General features: G+C 49.9%; 1 protein-coding gene across 8 annotated transcripts in view; it reads left to right on the forward strand.

The window, feature by feature from the left end:
* CEP164 (centrosomal protein 164) overlaps positions 1-21233 on the forward strand; it is a 73854-nt gene that overhangs the window by 41496 nt on the left and 11125 nt on the right. For 5 of the 8 annotated variants that reach the window (XM_049856606.1, XM_049856609.1, XM_049856608.1 and 2 more), the window contains 13 exons: positions 168-248; positions 2667-2750; positions 6863-6948; positions 7801-7944; positions 8869-9015; positions 12945-13154; positions 17018-17149; positions 17233-17449; positions 18488-18565; positions 18789-18920; positions 19283-19405; positions 20524-20667; positions 21077-21160. In XM_049856606.1, the coding sequence (XP_049712563.1) occupies positions 168-248; positions 2667-2750; positions 6863-6948; positions 7801-7944; positions 8869-9015; positions 12945-13154; positions 17018-17149; positions 17233-17449; positions 18488-18565; positions 18789-18920; positions 19283-19405; positions 20524-20667; positions 21077-21160 (1662 nt within the window). The remainder of the gene's footprint in view (positions 1-167; positions 249-2666; positions 2751-6862; positions 6949-7800; positions 7945-8868; positions 9016-12944; positions 13155-17017; positions 17150-17232; positions 17450-18487; positions 18566-18788; positions 18921-19282; positions 19406-20523; positions 20668-21076; positions 21161-21233) is intronic. The other 3 variants (XM_049856604.1, XM_049856603.1, XM_049856605.1) reach the window with 3 other exon arrangements.

The following is a 21233-nucleotide window of genomic DNA, read 5'->3' on the forward strand; positions in this document are numbered from 1 at the left end:
CCTCAGGTTTTTAAGAAGGGGTGGATTTCTGTTTGGGCTGAGCCCTTTGTTGGTGCCATAGCCTGAATGAAATTCCCTGGACAATGTCTTCCTCTGCTTCAATGATCCCGTCTCTCTCTGCTGTGCTCTGTATAGCTGGGTGATATCTCTGTGTGTCTACTTTCCAGGAGTTGGAGATCAGTGAACACGTGAAGGAGCTGCAGCTCTCAGACTCTGCTGCTTCCAACCCCAAGTCCTTCCTGGACCTGGTGAGTTTGAGATGAGGTAGCAGAGTGGTGGTGAAAAACAGGAGAGAATTTTGAAGAGCAGGATTCAAACTTGGGTTATGTCTAACTCCAGTTTCTCAGTCATTAAATAAGGATCATACTACCTACTTGATAGGTTTGTTGTGAGAAGAAAGTGAGGGAAAGAACGTGAAACATTAGCATATAAGCCTTAGATAAATGTTAGCTCTTATTACTATTATTATTGTGTGAATTTGCCTGTGAGGCCATGTGAGTTGCTTCTGGGCTTTAGCTGAACATTACGTGGGCCTAGCAGGGTAGATGGAGCCCTGGTGGTGCAGTGGTTAAGAGCTCAGGCTGCTAACCGAAAGGTCGGCCGTTCGAATCTACCTGCTGCTCTTTGGAAACCTTTTGGGGCAGCTCTACTCAGTTCCATAGGGTCGCTGTAGTCGGAATTGACTCAGTGGCAACAGATTTTTACAGGAGGGTAGAGACTGGTGTGTGTGACCACTGAGCTATTGTGAGGACCAGTCCCCAGGCTCTGGCCGGGAGGGATGTTGTGGTTTTATTTCTGAAGTCAAGTCTTTTCTTTGTCCTGGAATGCGAGCATCCATGGTTTCTTTGTCCCAGACCTTCCACCCAGCCTGCTGTATCCTGGTTTCATTTGCCAGGTTTGTATCTAAGGGGAGTAGTTTGGGGTGTTTTTGGCAGAGCATTACTTCTAGAAACTCTCCTCCATCTGTTTGGAGGCAACACATCAAAGGCAGGGGATTAGTGGGAGAGGGTCAGGGATGAACAGTAATGGTATGAGAGGGTGCGGTGGAATCAGAAGGCTGTGTGCTCCAGCCCCTCACTGAGCCATGGGCTTAGGAGGCAGATGGCAGCTGCATTATGTGGAAAAGAACTCAAAGTGAAGGGAAAATGTCACCCAAAAAGAGGAAAAACCCACACACTAGGAAAGGAAGGCAAAAAGTCATTATCGTTGGCAAAAACCATCCATGAAGAATAGGCTTGTCGGAGAATGCTCTGAAGCAAGGGGTCCGGCCCTTCTAAGGAAGTCACCCATGTGGAGAGATGTACCCATCAGCATTTTTCTTCTCTTTGGGAGGGGATGGAGGAAGCCATGGACAGCAGGACCAGACCTTGGCTGGGCAGCCCGCCATTAATCAGGGCTGATGACAGAACTGTCCCTGTTAACACACTGTCAGGCAGCAATCCTTCACTTAGCCCAGCAAGGATCTTGGGCTCCGAGGGGGTGGGATCGTAGTCCTACGGCAGTCAAAGGGCAGGAAGGAGCTGGCACTGGCGTGGGCCCCTGCTGCCTGTGAAGGAGCAGCCACAAATGAATCCCCATTGACTAGAGGGGCACATGCATGGGGAGGGGAAGGAAGGCGCTGGGGATAAGCCCACCAAGCCTCATTTCTGGGCTGCCCACAGGTTTCCTGGGGTCCTTGGCCTCCCTCTTGGTGCCCTGGTTGGACACTGGATGGAGAGAGACAGCTGGAGAGTGACATGCCTTGCAGCCTGGTGTCTTAGAAAGAGCTTGGTCTTGGGAATCAGCCCAGTGGCGTATCTGACCCCGAACCCTCCTGCTTATCTGCTGGGTGACCTTGGGCAAATCACTTGTGCTCTCAAACCCGCTTCCTCTTCTGTTAGATGATGCTGAAAGTATCAGTCTTACAGTGTTTTTTTTTTTTTATTGTACGTCAGATGAAGGTTTACAGAACAAACTAGGTTTTCATCAAACAGTTAGTTCACACATTGTTCTATGACGTTGGCTAACAAGCCCACGACATACCAACACTCTGCCTTCTCAACCCTGAGTTTCCCATTATCAGCTTTCCTGTTCCCTTCTGCCTTCCAGTCCCCGCCCCAGGGCTGGTACGCCTCTTCAGTTTTGTTTTGTTCCATGGGCCTGTTCAATTTTTGGCTGACGTACAGTGTTATTTTTTACCTCATCATTTTATTATGAAAAGTTTCAAACATACAGAAAAGTTAAAAGAATTTTATGGCGAACACCCATATACTCACTACTTAGAGTCTACAATTCACATTTTACCATACTTGCTTTATCAAATGTCTGTCCATCTAGTCACAGGTTATTTGGAAGATTACATTTATTATACCCAAACCAAACCTGTTGCCAGCGAGTGGATTCCAACTCATAGCAACTCTATAGGACTGGGCAGAACTGGAAACCCTCATAGGGTTTACAAGGCTGTAAATCTTTATAGAAGCAGGCTGCCACATCTTTCTCCTGTGGAGCAGCTGCTGGGTTCGAACTGCTGACCTTTCAGTTAGCAGCCAACCACTTAACAATTGTGGCACCAGCATATCAAAATGTCTAGCTCAGTGCCTGGCACATAGCAGGTGTCTTTCTGGGAGGTTAGAGTAGGGGTGAAGGAGAAGCCCTGGTGGAACTCCCATCTCCACTGTCTCCAGGACTTTGGTTTTCGCAGCCGGATTACAGAGCACCTGTTGGATGTTGATATGCTTTCCCCGGTCCTGAAGGGAGCCCACTGGGAGGTGAGTCTCTCTGGGTGGGTGGGCTGGGCTGGGGTGTCACTCTTCCTGGCAGCCACCTTTTGGGATAACCCAGAGCTGAGCCCTACCTATCGCCAGGTGCATTTCTGGGAGTTCTGTGTCTTTGATGGGGTTTCTGACCATTCTTGTTCAGTTACTGCTATGAATTAAAGCATTTCCTCCTGTTTATTTACTCGTTTATCCATTAATTCAGCAACTGAGAGCTGACTGCCAGTTCATGTGCCATGTAGATTGTAGGGCTGGAATTACAAGGCTGTTCACAATGCAGTCTCATCCTTAATGCATCTACCATGTGCCAGCCGTGTGTAACCACCCAGCGTTCCTGGAGCACGCCTTCCACTTCCTTACTGCTCTGAGCTGTGTTTCTTCCCCTTTTGTCCCGGGCCAGTTCTTTCTCAGACTTGGAGGTCCACCACAGACATCACCTCCTCTAAGCAGGATAAAGCATTCCCTCCCTTTGCTCGCCTTCGTACTCCTTGTTCTGTTTTATGGTTGTTTGTCTCTGCTTCCAGATGTAAGCTCTGTGTAGGCATGGATGTCATCTGACCCAGCGTAGGGTGTAACGATGACTCAAACACAGATCCTATCTTAAGGAGCTTAAAGCAATGAAGATCATTTTTTCCTCCTCTGCGGGTTTGTTAAGAGGAGAGATTCAGGCATGTTCTCTCTGTAAGTTTAAGAGAATGTTTGGTTTGGGTGAAATGGAAATTTGTTGGGTACAACAAACAAGATGTTTAATGTGATCCAAGACTGGATGTCCTTTGTGAAATGAGGGCTGGAGACAGGGTAGAATTTTCAGGCTGATGGCATTTACTTGAGTACTACATGTCCCTCTCATCTCTGGGCCACTGCCTAGCCACCAGCCTCCTGTTGGACCTTGGTCACTTCTGTTGGCAGTGCCAGAGGGATGTCAAATCACAATCAAGGTAGTAGGATTAATCAGGAATGGTTTGGAGCAGGTGACTTATGAGTCTCCTTTGACACTGAGCAAGTGGGAAGGCTATGGAGTTGGCAGGGGGTTCATTTCTTTTCCATTGCTCTGGCTCCAGAAACCTGGCCAATATCAGAATTACTTGGGAGCTTTACAAAAGACAGATTTCTAGGTCCTGCCTAAGACTTAATGAGGCCAGCCAGCTTCTTTTTGGGTCATGCCACTTGGTGTAAAGTAGTAGCAGGGCCTGGCTTGGATTTGGTTCTCACTAGGCACCCCCTGAGGCAGCCAATCCTGCCAGAGAAAGCCCTAAGCTTTACCTCATGACCAGCAGTCAGGGGATGGGCAGTGCTGGATGCTCAGCTTGACCAAATAGAGCTTGTTGGGAGGCGCAGCCTCTACCTCTCTCCTGTCCTCAGGGCACGGAGGCGTCGAGCAGGGAGGTGGAGCTGGAGGCATGAGCAGCTGTCCCTTTGTGGGACACACAGTCCCCTTTGTCCTTCCCATAAGGCTCATTCTCTTTTTTTTTAAATTTTATTTTGGTGAAAATGTACATAACAAAACATATGCCATCTGAACAATTTCTACACGTGCAATTTAGCGACATTGATCACGTTCTTCAAGTTGGGTAACCGTATTCACTGTCCTTTTCCAAATCATTCCACCAGCGTTACATCAGCTCAGCACCCCCTAAGCAGACCCTTGTCCATTTTGCTATGTCTTCTGGGTCTCTCCCAAGTCCAGGGCCTGTGCAAAGGCTTAGAGCTGAGCTAAACTAGTTTTAAAAAATAGTATAAATGACATACAGTTAAACTTGTCATATTAAAATTGTACCATTTGATAAGTTTTGACATAGGTGTAGACCCTTGAAACTATCACCACAGTCAAGATAATGATCATAATAAATTATACCCATAATGCCTTTTCTAATATATTAGAAAAGTAATGATGCAATGATTTCAATACAGAAGGCCAAAGTCCTCCACTTCCTGCAGCCTCAGTCACTTCCAGAGGTGAGAACTAGTAATCATTTCCATTCACATTTCTTGTGTACCTTTCCAGAAAATTTTCTCTGTACATATAAGCATAACCTATTTTCTATTTTTTTCCCCACAGAAATTGGGATGATGCTACAAAAACTGCTTGGTGATGTGCTTTACCTTATTCTCTTTAATGGGTGCACGGCATCCTGCTATGTAGATACACCGTGACTGATTTAACCGGGGACTGGACTTTAAACAGAAACAAAGGCCTGGAGCGGAGTTAAGGATGGGGAACTGGTATCTCGAACAGTCTTAGGCCAGAGGCTTAGAATATGCTTGTTGCTGTATTCCCTTTCTGACTGATTTCCTCCTCTGGTTCCTTTGGTCCCTTTTGGGGGTAAAAAGGTCCAGGGATACAGTAAAACGACAAAAAGGACCGCCTGTCTGGTATTTTCCCAAGGTTTCCCCTTTTCTATGATGGTAGTTTTGTTAGTTTCTCGAAAAAGTATGGAAAAGGAAACCAGCAGAGAGCAGACAGAAGGCCTTTGTCTGCAGCCAGGCCTGTTTTCTGCCTGCCTTTCTCCTCATGATACGTGGTTTACAGCCCTTCCCTGCCTCAGGCATCAGTCCCCCAATTTTTATTACAGTCGCCCTACTTTACTACCCATCCTTATATTTTAGTTTGTAAAATGGAGCTGGCCTGTGTGATTTTTTTTCCTTGAAAAGTGAGAGAGGTGTATTCAGTGAGCTTGGTGTGATTTCTAGGGGAAAGAAAGTCATGAGTTGAACACGGGAAGTGTAATGAGGTGGGTGGGCGTGAGGACGGCGGGCCCTGCCACCGTCTGTGGGCTCCGCTCAGGCTGATGCCATCAGGAGTGGCAGTGCTGGCAGGGAGCCCTTCTGCTGCAGGCACCAGGAGGTTCGGGTAACGTGTCTATTTTTAATGGAATCTAGGGGGAGCAGGCTTTAGTTCAGGTCCTGCCCGCCCTCCATTACCCGTCCAGATGGTAGAGTCAGCCACAGCTGTTGGGGTCAGGCTCCAGTTGAGAGGTGGGAGTGCTGTGGGCTGGGGCTTGGGACACAGCGGTGTGCCTGCCTAGCCAGGGACCCTGGTGGGGAAGACGGAGTGAACTGTCTCTTACGCTACCTCTCCTGCTAACTGTGGTGTCCCAGAACAGATGAGACTCTGTCAGTGTGACAGAAGGAGTGCAGGGCCTGGAATGGGGACTGGCAAAGCCTTTTTTTCCCCCTTTGGCTGGGGGTAGGGAGAAGAGTGTGGAAAGAGGAGCTCACATTGGTGACATGCCTTCTTCGGTGGGAAGTTGTGTTTTGTGTGCAAGATGTCATTTAATCCTCACAAGGAGCCCTGTGCGCTGTGGTTTATTACCCCATTTTACAGTGGAGGGGACAGACTCCCCAAGCAGGAAGTGCCAGACCTAAGGGCTGAGTCCAGGCCAGCTACACTGCGACCCCACCGTATAGAAAATATTTGAGATTATCAGGAATACTCCTCTTTCTTCCACCAGCTTGCTAAATTTGCCCAGACTCCCAGGCTTTATGTATCTTTTTATATCTCTGCCTGGGAAGGTGCCTTATTGTCTACCGATGGGACCTGGGTGCTTGGGATGGAGCTAAGGAGCCCTTCGTCTTCCTTCCTCTGAGTGCCTGGATGGTCCGTTTTTAATCTGGCAGTAGCTTTCTCTTGTTCCACCAAGACTCTGTCTCTCCAGGATTCTTTTGCCCCCAATTCTTCCTACTTAATTTCCTTGGCACTGGGAAGTCTGGGGCTTCCATGGGTTTGAGATATGCACAGATGTCTCTGCTTTCTGTTTGCAGCCGACAGCGAAGGCTTCCAGACAGCAGCAGGCAGGATTTTCCTTCTTGTGTGTTCTCACTCAGCCCCTGGCTTACAGCTCCACATGCTGTAGCTGTGGTTGTCTGACTCATCCTCAGGCCAGCAAGGCAGGCCTTGAGCAGCTGTGGGGCTGGGGACTTAGCCAGAGCCCCGGGGAGCTTCACTGTGCAGTGGACAGGCCTTTTGTTTCGTGTCCGATGTGGCCCCCACCCACTCGACAGCCACCTCTCAGTGTGCTCTAGTATACATGGGAGTCAATAGGACGGTCGAGGGACCCAAATGCAAACTCCTCCAGTATACGCTTTCCACTGCTTCTCGCCTACAGGCCCAGGGATTGGGAAGAGAGGTCAAGGTTGGCAGCCAGTTTAGCCGAGATGAGCTGCAGAGCGTGCATTCCAAAGGCTCCGAGAGGTATAGTACATGGGTGGCTACCCCCAGGGCCTGAGAGGCAGCATGCGCCTTTGGGCAGGGTCTGTGTGTATGTATGCATGTGTGTGTCTTTGTTTGCATGTACACGAGTGTGCATGCATGAGCACCCCATATTTCTGATTCTGCACCAGCACAGGAATGTGAAGTGCTGCTGCGTGCATGTGGTAGGGACTTCGTGGGCTTGGCACTGGATTGGACTGAGTAAGCCACGTGTATGCCTGGGCATGGATCAGGGCCCAAGCAGCCTGCTGATCTGGGGGAGCCATGCAAGAGGGTCAGTCCTGCAGCTCAGAGCTCTGAGCCGGGGTCCTGCCATATCAGAAATGGCTGCAGCTAACAGTATGTGTGTGTGTGTGTGTCCAACAGGCCTGTTGTCCATGATAAAAAAAGGGCTGCCACCCTGGAAGTGGAAGCATGGTGGTCATTCCACTCTTTGGACCTTGAAAAGCTGTTAGTATTCTTACTTCCTTAGCTTCATGCGTTTTCTGTAGTCTGACTACTTGAGTCTGGCTTCTCCCCGTTTCCCCCTCAGTTCTTTCGTCCCTCCCCTGACCCCAGTGATAGGATAACTCTGGGAATGGATACACCTGTGAGTGTGTCCAGCTGTCGCTCCTAGGTGGGCAAATGCAGTGCAGGGCCTGGGAGGCCTGACTCTCACCCAGGCAAAAGGAGAGCTCACCCTGGCTGTGGGCAGGGTGAGGTCTAGCCTGGAAGGGTGACTTGCCTTACTACACATCCTGCCCTGCAAGTTTCTCTTCCTGCTGTCCAAATGGTGGGCCCTGACTCTGCCGCTCTGGCTGCCCTCACCAGGTCATCTCCTTCACTTCTGCACAGGAAACAGCTCCAGAGTCCCTTTCCCAGCCAGACCACTGGAGGAGGGCCTCCACGGGCCCCTGAGGGGCAGCCTGAGCAGGAGGAGGCAGGGGAGCCTGGGGAGCACTCTGGAGCCAGCCCCGCCTTGCTGGTTTCCCTCCAGAGGTAAGAATGAGGTGAAGCCTCCCAGGGTGGTGGTGGCCTCTCCCTGGGGTAGTTGGTATATGTGTTGGTGCTGGGTGAGGGGAGGGATGGAGTGGGCTTGGAGAAGGAGGGCAGAGAGCAGGAGTGAGCTCGCACCCTAAGCAGCAGCAACAGAGGTTTCCGGTTAGTGTCCCACAGCAGCTGGGAATGAGGAGATCTGCTTCTTCCTAGCCCTTAGTCTAGAACAAAAATTGGGGTGCACAATCTGATTAGGGGAGCTTAGAAACTCTTGGATGAGGAAATGTCTCTTCTGTCCCAACTGTGTTCCTGCCAGGGGCTGGAGCAGAGACTCAGCTGCTGCCCTGGATGCCCTGTTCCTGGGGAGCCCTTTCTCCCAATGACCTTCCTGCCAGCACTGCTTCTCCCAGGGTGTCGTTGTCCAGTCATTCATTAACCCATATGGAACCCTGTTGTATACTAGGCCCCAGGGGTATAGGGATACAGAGCCCCTTACCTGAGGCTAGCTGAGAGAACCTTTGTGTCCAGCCTGGTCCAGAGCCTAGTATGCATTTGCTAGTCATTCCCCTGGCAAGAGAACGATGCTGGTCTTAGGATCCCTCTGGTTGGAATGAGTCCCTGGGGTGAGGTGAGCGGCAGTGATGTCCAGTCAGCAGCATCTGTTGGGTAGCAGCTGTGTATAGAGCTTCTCCTTGGGTGCCATAACCATTCTGCTTCCCAGGTGGGATGTGAGTCTCTGGTCTTCAGTGTTAACAGCTGGGGAAGAGGCAGGGAGGGGAGAGTGAGGCTTGAGACTGAGGTGGGGAAACTTTGTTGGGGCTGTCTCTCTTGTCCCCATCACAGTTCATTTGATCCCGAATGGGGTGACCCTTGGGCTGCTCCTCTTTCCAATGGCTTTAACACAGTTGCTTCCTTATTGCTATCAAGAGAGCAGGTCCCAAGCCTACCTGCCACCCACGAGAGGGGCATGGAGCAGCGCTCCCAGGCCGAGGAGCTGGGTCCTGGGGAGGAAGAGGCTGAGGAGCCCGAGGAGCAGGTGGCGGTCAGCCCCACCCCACCAGTCTCTGCAGAGGTGTAAGGGCCCATTTTGATGTGTCTGCCCCTGTCCTCTGTGTGTTTGGATGGTCTAAGTGCTTGTGTACTCTTGGGTGGCAGGGAGGGTTGCTCTGGTTCTGGCCCAGCGGGTGGAGTGTAGAGGGACATTGGTGTGCCCTCAGTGCTCTGGACGCAGCCTTGAGAGCCCCAGCCGCCATCACTGAGCCTCATATGGGTTAGCGTAGGTCCTCTGGCTCCTTGTCAGGGCCTGGGTGTGAGGGTGGAGGTGAGGGGCAACCTCCTGGCTCATTGGCAGAAACGTGGTCAATCATCTTCCCCCTCTACTAGGCATGATATTTTTTGTTAAAAACTTTTTTTTTATAATTTATATATGCTAAAGTACATAAATCTGAATTGCACGAGTCAGTGAGTTTTAATATGTTGCACACAATGTAACAAACACCCAGATTAGATATAGAACATTTCCATCCCTTTAGAAAGTTTCTTCATGCCCCTTCTCCCTCAGTACATCCCCACCCCAGATCACCACTATTCTGTCTTCTATCCCATAGCTTTTCGAGCTCTTGAACTTCCTGTAAATGGAATTATACAGTATAGAAATCTTGTGTACGTGGGTTCTCTTGCTTAATAGGTTTTTCAGACTCATCTATGTTGTTTCTAAAATTTAGAAATGACTTAGTTTTTCTCCTCCTCTCCTCCTATTCTCACCCTCCCCCTCTCACCCCTTTTACAGATGAGGAAACTGAGGCTCAGAGAGGTGAAGAGGTTTGTCCAAGGTCACATGGTCAGTCAGTTGCAGAATTAGGACTAGACTCTACTCAGTAGAGCCCTGGACTTCCGGCTTTTAGTCTGCAGCTGTTGTTCCTTTTCTTTATATGGAGAACGGGTGTCATGGTTTGAACTGAGCAGGTACAAAGGGATTAAGAGCCCTCAGGATTTGGGGCTGACCCTTGAGCAGATACAGTAAGTGTTACCTAGAACTGGCAGGCCATATGAGCTCATGATCTCATGTCTTCCTTATAACACGGCAGGAGTTAGTGTAGGGAAGGGCTAGCGTCATTTTTCAGATGGTGATATCCTATAATGAAAGCTGTGACCCCGAGGAATTACATGGCTTTCCTTTCCTGGTGCCTATGGACAGCCATATCAGGGTGCTTTCTATAAGGACAAGAGGCGAGTGCGGGTCAAGAGAGGAAGACCTGGCCGGAGGTCAAAGAGGCATCTTCCTGGGACCTCTGGGGGATGGTGGGGGGCTGGGCAGTGAGGCTCAGACTGGGAACCAGGCTCCTTCAGCTCCTCCCTGGCTGCCTTGGCAAGTTAATCCCCTTAAAAAAAAAAAAAAAAAATCCCCTTACTTTGTGTTTATTATCCCATCCCAGTTTTTTTTTTTTTAGTGAGGCTGCCCCTGCTGGGGTCTCGGAGACACTTCACTTGGCCATGAAGTTTAAATTTACACACAGCCCTCAGGAGATGCCTTCTGCTCCTTTCCTGAGCTTTTTCAGGCCCCATAACTTTCGTGTTATTAATCTTCATAGCTACACAAGGAATTGATTGGTTTTCTGAGTTTTGTGGAGAGTAGCTCTGTGTCTGTCAGCCTCCAAAGCTGTAGTCAAGCTGAATCCAAAAGGGTTAGGAGCTGTGAGCAAGCCAGAGAGTAGCCACCACTGCCACAGTGCTGTGTAGCCAGAATGCCTAGGGCTGGGAAACAGGAGTCTCCTCCCCTTTGTCATCCCAGCGTCTTCCCTGAGGTGTTTATGGAAGGGAAATGAATTAAAACCACTGGGCTGAATATGAGAGGAGATAAGTTCTCTTTGATTCTAACCGAGATTTTCATGGATTCTTTCTGTGGTAGTATACTCATTTCAACATTTTCCTGGGGTACTGTTTCCCCCTCCCTCAGCCTTCCTTTCCTCCTTCCCTACCCTCCACCCCTCTTTGCCTTCCTTTACAAGCCTGGCAGCTGCTTTGTGGCCAACCTGAAATGGAACCTCCGTTTTGCCATTAACTGTCGGAAACTGGGTCTTGTTGATGCTGATACCTGAGGAGTTGGCCTAGAAATTAGACCTGTCTCTTTCTCTTGTGTCTTTGACTTCCCAATTGTCTCATAGATCTTTCAGGGATGCTGTTTACTGCTTTGAATCTAAGCTGGGAATTGGAGATACTAGATCTTTAAATCTGGGGGTGGGAGAAGAGGCTCACTGAAAGCAGCCCCACGTGCCTGCGTGCCAGGTGTGCAAGCACACTCGCTGGTGCATGTAGCCTGGGTGCACACTGCCATGGAGCTGATGCCCATCTCTGCAGCATCTGTCCCTGGGGCTCCACATAGCTACACAGCCCACAGGGAAGAAAGACATTAAAAGGTACCATCTCAGGGAAAAAAGATGTTTTCAGCCAAGGCTGGAAATGAGTTGGAGGGTTGATGAGGCGGAGAGCTGCAGGGGGAGGCCGTCTCTGAGGGCAGGATTCTCAGATGAGGTGGCAGCAGCATCTCTTATATCTGCATCAGTTGGACTGTGTCGGGAGGCTGAGAGGAAGACGTTTGAAAGGAGGGAGGAGGTGGGAGCAGTAAAGAATTGAATGCAAAGCTTAATTAAGATCATCTCAGGTCTAAGCCATGATTTCAGGTAAGAGGGAAGGGAAGGTCTTAATGGCCTTTCGGAGAAGCCAGCTGCCATATTTGTCTTCCTTCTCTCTCTGGCTTCGGGCTGACATGAAATTCCTTAGCCTTCGCTTTCTTCTCTTGTTCTGCTCTGATCCTGCTCGCTGCCTGCCATCTGCTGTGGATCTGGAGCTGGAAGGAGAATGGATTGAGTCCTCAGCAGGGAGGACTGGCCACTCCTGTGTGACTCTTGCCCCCCTCCTCTGATTTGGGCCACGCCCACCCATTCCTGCTGAGGTCACCTGAGCCACTGTGTGAGAAGGGCGAGGATTGTGTGCTGAGACCGTCTTCTCACAGGATTTAGGGACTTGGAAGTACAAACATGGACTGGCCTTTAGGAAAGTAATTTTGGGACGTTACTTGATCCTGCTCATGCTTTCATTACTCAGAATGTTCTCCGCGTTTTTTTTGGGTAGTTCTTTACCAGAATAGAAGTAATATAACGGCCTTCGTTACTTCATAGACATATCTTTAACCAAAACCATTGTTCCTTATCTTACCCCCCACCCTATTGAACCCAGGTTAGGTCTGAGTTTCTCTAACTCATTTCCAAATATTGAATCTGCTGTAGAGGATGAGAATGCGCTGTGATTGGGAGATCTGGAACCATGGCCCTCCTGCTCAGCTCTTGCTGCTCCCTTTGCCTTAGGGAAGGGTGTCCTGCCTGGCTGCCTTGGCAGTGTGCGAGAAGAGTTTCCTATGCCTGGACCACAGGCAGGAAAGTGCAGGGACTGCATGGAGTATTGTTGGTCTCCGTGCTAGGAGACAAGCTGCTGCTTCTCTCACTGGCTCATGTGAATTGCCTCTGTTCAGTTTGGGAGGGCGAGAGCAGCCTTCGGGTACTATTCCCAAATTGCTAGCATGAGGCTCAAGAATCAGGCAGAGCCCTAGTGAGGAGATGGAAACAGGGCCGTGAGCTGTTTGGGGGAAGAATCCACTAGGGACAGAACTTGATTTTCCCCTTGCTGCTGTCAGATCTTGAGCCACAGCTTCCAGGATTTGACCTCAGGCCACAACCTACCAGGTCTTCTCAGAGCCTAGGATGGGCCACCCTTCTCCCTAGCCTCTGGAGGGCTTAGGCAACTACAGTGGGACTTGTCCTTAGGAACATATAAGAGGAGCAGACTTCCTGCCCGCCCTTGGTGAGCTGACTTGCATATGTGCCCCCTGACTGTAGAGCCCCCATTAGCATTCCACACTCGATGTTCTCTATCTATACAAACACCAGGTGCTGAAAGGTGGGTGGGTATTAAAACTGCAGTGCTACACTGTTTTCTACCCTTGGAAGGTGGTCCACAGAGCCTGCGGCTCCCACAAAGGAGCTCTCAGAGGCTGCTTTAAAGACCATGGAAGAGGCAGTGGCACAAGAGCTCAAGCAAGACCAGAAGCGGTTACTGGAATTGAGGCAAGAGAAGATCCAGCAGCTGCAGGAGAAGCTGCGGCAGGAGGAGGAAGAGGAGATCCTCCAGCTTCACCAGCAGAAGGAGAAGTCTCTCAGGTCCTGCTCCTCCCCTTAAGCAAGCTCCCCCGGGGTCTCAGTCACATGAGAGAGTGAGGGACACCCTCCTCCTGCCCTGGAGACCGCTGTGTGGCCCATGACCCCACCGAGTGCCGGAGTGAGATATCTGGCAAGAGTGCATGCACGTCTGTGTTTCGGGAGGGACTTGGGAGGCATAATAGTAATGGGAGTTGTTAGGTGCCATCAAGTTGGTTCCGACTCATAGTGACCCTGTGTACAACAGAACGGAACACTACCCAGTCCTACACCATCCTCACAATCACTGCTGTATTCGAGCCCATGGTTGCAGCCACTGCGTCAGGCCCTTGTTGCGGGTCTTCCTCTTTTTCACTGATCCTCTACTTTACCAAGCATGATGTCCTTTTCCAGGGACTGGTCCCTCCTGATAACATGTACAAAGTATGTGAGACTTCTAAGGAGCATTCTGACTGTACTTCTTCCAGGACAGATTTGTTCATTCTCTGGCAGACCATGGTATATTCATTATTCTTTGCCGACACGTGATTCAGAGACATGGATTCTTCTTTGGTCTTCCCTTCTCATTGTCCAGCTTTCACGTGCATAGGAGGTGATTGAAGATACCATGGCTTAAGTCAGGCATGCCTTAGTCCTCAAAGTGACATCTTTACTTTTTAACACTTTAAAGGAGCCCTGGGAGTGCAGTGGTAAAGTGCTCGGCTGCTAACCAAAAGGTTGGCAGCTTGAACCCACCAGTTGCTTCGAGGGAGAGAGGTGTCCTAGAGGGTCACTATGAGTCATAATCGACTTGACGGCAATAGGTTTGGAGTAATGGGAATAAATAACATTTTTTTGAGAGATTACACTGATCCATGGGCTTTATATATATTAATTTGTTTAGTCCTCAGAACAACTCTTTGGGGTATTATTATTAGCCCCATTTTATAGAATCTATAGACGGAAACCCTGGTGGTGTAGTGATAAGTGCTATGGCTGCTAACCAAAAGGTCGGCAGTTTGAATCTGCCAGGTGCTCCTTGGAAACTCGACGGGGCAGTTCTACTCTGTCCTGTAGGGTCGCTATGAGTCGAAATCAACTTGACGGCAGTGGGTTTGGTTTTTTTTTTTTTGGTACGATATAGACAAAGAAACTAAGCACAGGAAGGTTAAGTAACTTGTCTAAGGTGTCGTAGCTAATAACAAATAGCCAGGATTAACCCAGGCGGTTTGTCTCTGGAGCCCATTTTCTTTTTTAAATAATATTTTCTTGTGTTTTCAGTGAAGGTTTACACAGCAGTTTAGGTTCTTATTCAACCATTTCTATACAAATTGCTCAGTGACGTTGGTTACATTCTTTACAACGCGTGAACGTTCTCAATATTTCCGTTCTGGTTGTTACTCTAGTTTCCCTGTCCCCTTACATTCTTGTCTTTGTTTTAAAGCTGTTGTTGACCGTTTGGTCTCATATAGATGATTTTTTAAAAGAGCTCAGTCCTCACGGGTGTTATTCTTTATTTTGTAAGCTCATCTGTTATTTAGCTAAAAGGTGACCACACAGGCTAGTTTTGGTTCAAGGCTTAAAAGAGTATCACAGGGCAGTAGTCTCAGAGAGTCTTCCAATCTCAACTAGTCCAGTGAGTCTTTTTTTTTTTTTTTTTGAGGAATTTGAGGTTCTCTTCCATATTTTTCTCTCATTCTATCAGGGTCCATCTATTGTGGCATTGGTCAGAATGGTCAATAGTAGTAGTTGGGCACTATCTAGTTCTTCAGGTCTCAGGGTAGATAAGGCTGTGGTTCATATAGACTGTTAATCCCGTAGACTAGTTTCATCTTTCAGTCTTTGGTTTTCTTCTTTTGCTCTGGACAAGCTGAGACCAGTAGTTGAATCTTAGATGACTGTGAAGCCCGTTTTATTAACCATTTCATTATCCTCTAAGGAAGGAGCTCTGCTGGGAGTCACTGTCCTGTTAGAATCCTGTAGATTGCAGGGACCACATTATACAGTGTGAGGTACTCTTGACTAGGAGCTAGAACCTTCTACTTGAGCTCCAACTCTTTGCGTAGTTGGCCTTAGACAAGCCACTTAAACCTGGGCTAGGCCTGAGTGATATGATTGTATGTATGTATGTGTAAAAAAAGTTAGAAGTTTATTTCTGTTAAAGAAAAAGGCAGTCTGGGGCTGGTATAGTGGCTACACAGAGTCATCAGGGACCCGTTCTCCTTTAATCTTTCTGCTCTGCCATCTTTAATGCTGGCTTTCACTCTCAGGTTTTCTTTATGGTCCAGTATAGCTGCTGGAACCCCAGCCATTGTGTCTATCTCCAGGCAGGAAGAATAGGGGTAGAGTACAAAAGAGAGGTACCCTCCAGCTCAGTCAGTCTCTCATAAAGGAGTTTTCCTGGAAATATTACCCAGTAACTTCTGCTCATATCTCACTGATAACCTCTAATTGCAAAGGAGACTTGGAAATGTAGTCTCTTAGGTGGGCCTATTTATCCAACAGAATAAAACCAGGGTTCTTTTATTAAGGAAGAAAGGGAGACTGGATATTGAGAAGGTAATAGGCAATCTCTGTCACAGCCCAAGGATGGGAAAAGTGCTACAAAAGGGTGTTAACGTACTTCATTTACTTAGCGGTTTAACTCAAGACTAAATCTTGTTCTCTTGGACAGAACTTCTAAGAGCAGTAGAGAATTATTTTTATATCATACTTTTCAAAGAAATTGCCCTCCTAATCATATTTGTGTTAGGCATGAGTTCCTTGAGGGGGCAGTGCACACCTCTTCGTGGTGTGGGGCTGTGTAAGGAGTTAGCTGAAAAGAACAATGGTTTGTGTAAGCAGTGGGTTGTTGTGGGGCGAGATGGTCACTTTTGCTGGTGGTGCAACGGTTAAGTGCTTGGCTGCTAACTGAAAGGTTGGCGGTTTGAACCCACCCAGCAGCTCCCACAGGAGAAAGATCTGGCAGTCTGCACCCATAAAAATTATAGCCTAGAAAACCCCATGGGATTGCTGAGTCAAAATTGACTTGATGGTACCTAACAGCAACAACATAGATAAGAAACCACTTATGTAGAATCAAGGCTGCTTATAGTTTAGGGCTGGGTGATACCATTCATATTCAACAAACATTTATTGAGCACTTACTTGATGTCAGTTAGTTTGCTTAGCACCTGGGAAATGGCATGTTATAAGACAAGATTCTCTCTCTGGAGAAGCTCTCAGACTTGCAAGGACAACAGACATAAACAAAATTAACTATGATGCAGTGTATTGTTTGGTACAGAGCAGTATGAGACAAGCCACATGTAAGTGTGATGGGAAAGGAAAGGCTAATTGACTAACCTGGAGGGATTGGAGAGACTTCTAGAGAGGAGGTGGCATTTGAGTTGGGTGTTGAATAATGAATGCATATTTCATCAGGTAGAAGAGGGATTCTAGCAGAGGGACCAACATGAACAGAGGTCAAGAGGCATGGAAGAGTGTGGGATTTGGAGACAGAAGCTCATCTGATGTGGCTTGAGCGAAGTCTGTTGGGTGGGGAGTGGAAACATACGGAACCAGAGTCAGGCTGGGGTCAGATAGTGTCAGTCCTTGAATGGTTGCCATGCTTAGGTGAACCTATAGGCAGAGGGGAGCCTTTGGAAGAAATGCTTTTCTGGGGTCAAGCAGCCTGCAATTTGCTTCCTGTGGCAAAAGGTACAGGTGGAGTTCATGACCCCTTCTTTACCGTCGGGGGTTATGACAGAGAGGCAGCATGGACCCAGAGGCTGAGGTGAGGCCCATCTTTACGATTGAAGAAGCTTCATAGACAGGCTATAGGGCTGAGAGGGTGAGAACCAGGGACTGTGACTAGGAGAGGAAGATGCCTCTCCTTTACTTCTCAGTTCCCTGAAGAAGCAGCTGCAGAAAGCCACTGAGGAGGAGGAGGCTTGGTTGAGAGAAGAGGAAAGCCAGAAGCTATCCCGGCTCCGAGCCCAGGTCCAGTCCAGTGCAAAAGCAGATGGAGATCAAATGAGGTAAGGGTGCCCTGTGAGCTGCCCAGGCCTGGGGGGTTGACCCCCGAGTGCACAGGCCCACCCCTCCCATTCTGTCTTCCCAGGGCCGAGCAAGAGGCTTCCCTGCAGAGGCTGAGAGAAGAGTTGGAGTCTCTACAGAAGGCGGAGAGGGCCAGCTTAGAACAGAAGAACAGGGAAATGCTAGAACAACTCAAGGAGGAGATGGAGGCTTTGGAGACGAGACAGCGGGCTGCCCTGATTGCTGAGAAAGAGAGGGCTCTGCAGCAGCTGAGGGAGCAACTGGAAGAGGAGAAGAAAGAAGTAAGCAAGTCGAGTGGGACCTCACACTCTGCCATGTCTCTGGGCTGCCTGGGCAGGGACTGTGTGCCATGGAAGAGGCTGGGTCAGCCTTGGGTGTGTGGGTTGAGAGCCAGGCAGGGAATGGGTGTCATGCACAGACAGGCACAGGAGACAGTGAGCTGACTGTCTGGGCCCGTTACTCCACATGGACCTGACTTGTCTCAGGGAGTTGCCAGCCCTGGTCTCCATGGCAGAGCGGAGGACGCCGCAGGGGGCAGAGAGTCCCTTCCAAGGCTGGTCTGGGGTGGCAGCAGTCACTGGTGTGGCCTGTGGCAGTGAAGTCATTAGAAGTTTGAGGAGAGGTGTCCTGGGGATTTGGGAAGATTTCACAACTGAGAGAACTTAAACCAGATTAGAGGTCTCGAGACATAGGTGCTCTATCCTGCCCTGTCCCTGAGGGGCAGCTGAGATGACCTTTCATCTCCTCCCTTCTCTTTTCCGTCTTAGAGTGAGAGGTTAGCCCACTTAGAAGAGTTTTTTCTACTTTGCCCTTACCCGCTCTCCCTCTAATCAGATGGCTGTCGCCAGGTCAGATGCCGAAATAAATCAGGGCACATAGAACTTCCTCATTTTTGGTGAGGGGTGGAGGTTTTCTTCGATGCTGCAGGTATCAGACAGGGAACAACACAGCAAATCACAGAGAAAACCTGAGTGCACCGCAAGTGCTTGGAGAAATTGAGCTGAAACCTCCAACCCCCCCTACCTTGGGTCTTGTTGTAGTCATGGGTATCTTCCATGTGTCTGTAGCCTAGCCCAGAGGCAGGGGGATGGAAGCAGTGACCTGAGGCTTGCTGGCCTCCCCTGCCCCTCTGGCCTTCATGTTCTTGTTTACCTGCCAGTAGCAGACTTGAGGGTCTGAATTCTTTCAGAGGAACACCCTTGGTCCCTTAGCTTGAGGTGGATTGGGGATGGTCTTCCTGGCTCCTCCTTCCCCCTCGCTTAGTACCTGGCCAGCCTTCCCTGCCCTGCTCCCTTCACAGTCCCTTTCTTGCTCCCCAGGCCATGACTGGGCTGGAGAGGGAGCACAGTGCTGAGCTGGAGCAGCTCCGTTCCTCGTTGGAGGCCAAGCACAGGGAGGTGAGATACAGTCGGCCCTGATCTCACAAGGCAGAGCCCCAAGACCCTCTTCAGGGCTGGTCAGTAGGAGAACTCACCCCATCCCTGGCCCCTAGGGAGGGAGCCTCCCTTTCCCTCCAGAGGTTGGAGGCCAGGGCGGAGGGTGCCTGGGAAGCGAGTCGCCCCATGGCAGCTCTCCAGTGCTCTCTGGGGATCATACTCCCCTGTACGGGGCACTCCTCAGGTGGTTTCTGGCCTCCAGAAGAAGATAGAGGAAGCTCAACGGGAAGAGGTAGCCCAGCTGCAGGACAGCCTTGGGCGGGTGGAGCAGAGAACTCATCAGAAAGTTCACCAAATGATTGAGTACGAGCAAGAGGTGAATGCTGCTCTTGTTTCTTCGGCGTTGGTGTGTACCCATGTGGGCTCTGTTACGACCTGTCGAACCATCTGGCCTGTGTCCTCCAGTTTGCTCTGGATGGCCCAGTGGGGATTAGAACCTCTGGTTCACTGGAGGCCTGGTACTTCTCCACTTCCATGACCCTGTGTGTATGGGGGTGTTGGGGCTGTATGTTCTGGTGTCATCTATGTGTGATGTGTGTATGGTGGTATGTCTGGGGGAGGGGTGTTTGGAGGTGTATGCATGTTACATGTGTATGTGAGATCTTCAAGTGCATCGGGCCCCCACGTGCTGGTCCGCCCTCAGCCCCACATGCTGCAGCCCTGCCATTTGCCCTGCAGCTCGGTGGCCTCCTGAGAGAGAAGCGTCAGGAGGTGGAAAGGGAGCACGAGAGGAGAATGGACAAGATGAAGGAGGAGCACCAGCAAGTGCTGGCAACGACCAGGGAGCAGTATGAAGCTGAGGTGACTTGGCCACATGTCCACCACACACCCCCAGGGGCCCACCCAAGCTGGCCAGGAAGGCAGGGAGGAGGGGACGGGCTATGGTCAGGGATTGTGGGAGGCCTCTCTGGCACTGTGCAGGGGTGAAGTCATTTCTTGCCTTTTCTTTAAAACATTAGAATAGAACAGCCTCCCTCTTATAAGGGGTGGTTCCTCTCCATCATGCAGGGTACACTTTGATTCTTTTAATAACAGTCATAGCTGACGTACTGAGCTCTTACTGTGTGTCCGACACACTTTTCTAAGCTCCTCATATGAACTCATCAGTCTGCACAACAGACTTGGGTGGCAGGTGAGGAAACTGAGACTTGGGGAGTTTAAGTAACTTTCCCAAGGCCACACCCAACTAAAATGTAGAGGAGCTAGGAGCCAAGCCCAGGCTGTGTGGCTCCAGAACCTGGAATTTTAACCATTCTAGTACCACGCCACCAATGTTAATAGAAATTTCAGGACACCAAGAAATAGACAGGCAAGAGCCATACAACCCTTAGATATTACTGCACTATCTTCAACCCTTGAAGCTTTAGTTACCTGAGTGGACTCCAGATGGCTTTGCTTGCTCACATTGGGGGTGACCAGTGGGTGGGTAGAGGGGCTGACTTGAGCCCACAGCTGAGTCTGTGATGGGAATCTAGGCTACTACTCCAGTAACTGAGACGGGGAGCCCAGACTCTTCCTACGATCTTTCCTAGGGCAGAAATAACTGGCCTGTGATGAAATTCAGTCAAATTCCTACCCAAACCAATTATGGCCTTGCTGAAGAATAGTGATCATCATTTATTAATGACCTCTCTTCCCCTAAGGAGGAAAAATTGGAACAATAGAGTCGGGCTCCCAGAGGGGGTCTTCCTCATGACATCTGACCAGCATCTGCTTCAACTGCAGAGATGAGGGGTGCCGGTTTTCTGGGGGATAGGACTGTGCTATTCTTGACGCCCTCTTCCCCTTCAAGTGCTGGCCCCAGGGAGATGGTGGTCTCCCTGATCTCATTGACCCAAGGTTGCAGGAAGTGGAACTGTGATTTTAGGGGCATGAGGGGGCCGCTGTGTTTCTCACTGGCAGCGCCACTGTCTTGGCAGGAACGGAAGCAGCGGGCCGAGCTTCTGGGGCACTTGACTGGAGAGCTAGAGCGCCTGCGAAGGGCCCACGAGCGCGAGCTGGAGACCACAAGGCAGGAGCAGGACAAGCAGCTTGAGGACTTGCGGCGTCGGCACCGGGAGCAGGTGAGGGGCCCTGGGCAGACACTGGGGCCGGGGATGGGGGGTCTGCTCATTTCTATCCAACGGGATGGAGTTGGACAGCTTCAGGATTGGGGTCTCTCATTGGCCCTTGCCAGGCTGGGCCTCTTTGCTCCTGTATTTTCTGGGTCAGGGACCATCCCCAGTGTTAGAAGAGGAGGCCGGCACCTAGTAAGGTCTTGGGCTTGGGGTCTTTGCTTCTCCCTTCACCCACTGATGAGAAACAGGGTGCAGTGCATTCCTAGGAGGTCTGGGGGAAATTGGGAAGAAGCCTGAGGCTAGACTGGAGGTGGTGGTGTGGTATAGTATGGTGCGTTCAAGAACCCTTCCCTGCCCCGTCAGCGCATACCCTTTGTACTCTTGTGCCTTTCTCTCCACCTGTGCATCTCTGCAGGAAAGGAAACTCCAAGATTTAGAGGTGGAACTTGAAACCAGAACTAAAGATATCAAAGCCAGATTGGCTCAGCTGGACGTCCAGGTGAGGGAGTGGGGTGAAGAATAGGATCTACAGGTGTCCTTGACATTGGAGTCATAGCTCCCCCAGGAGAGGG

This window comes from Elephas maximus, chromosome 17, assembly GCF_024166365.1.
Source record: "Elephas maximus indicus isolate mEleMax1 chromosome 17, mEleMax1 primary haplotype, whole genome shotgun sequence".
Lineage (NCBI taxonomy): Eukaryota > Metazoa > Chordata > Mammalia > Proboscidea > Elephantidae > Elephas > Elephas maximus.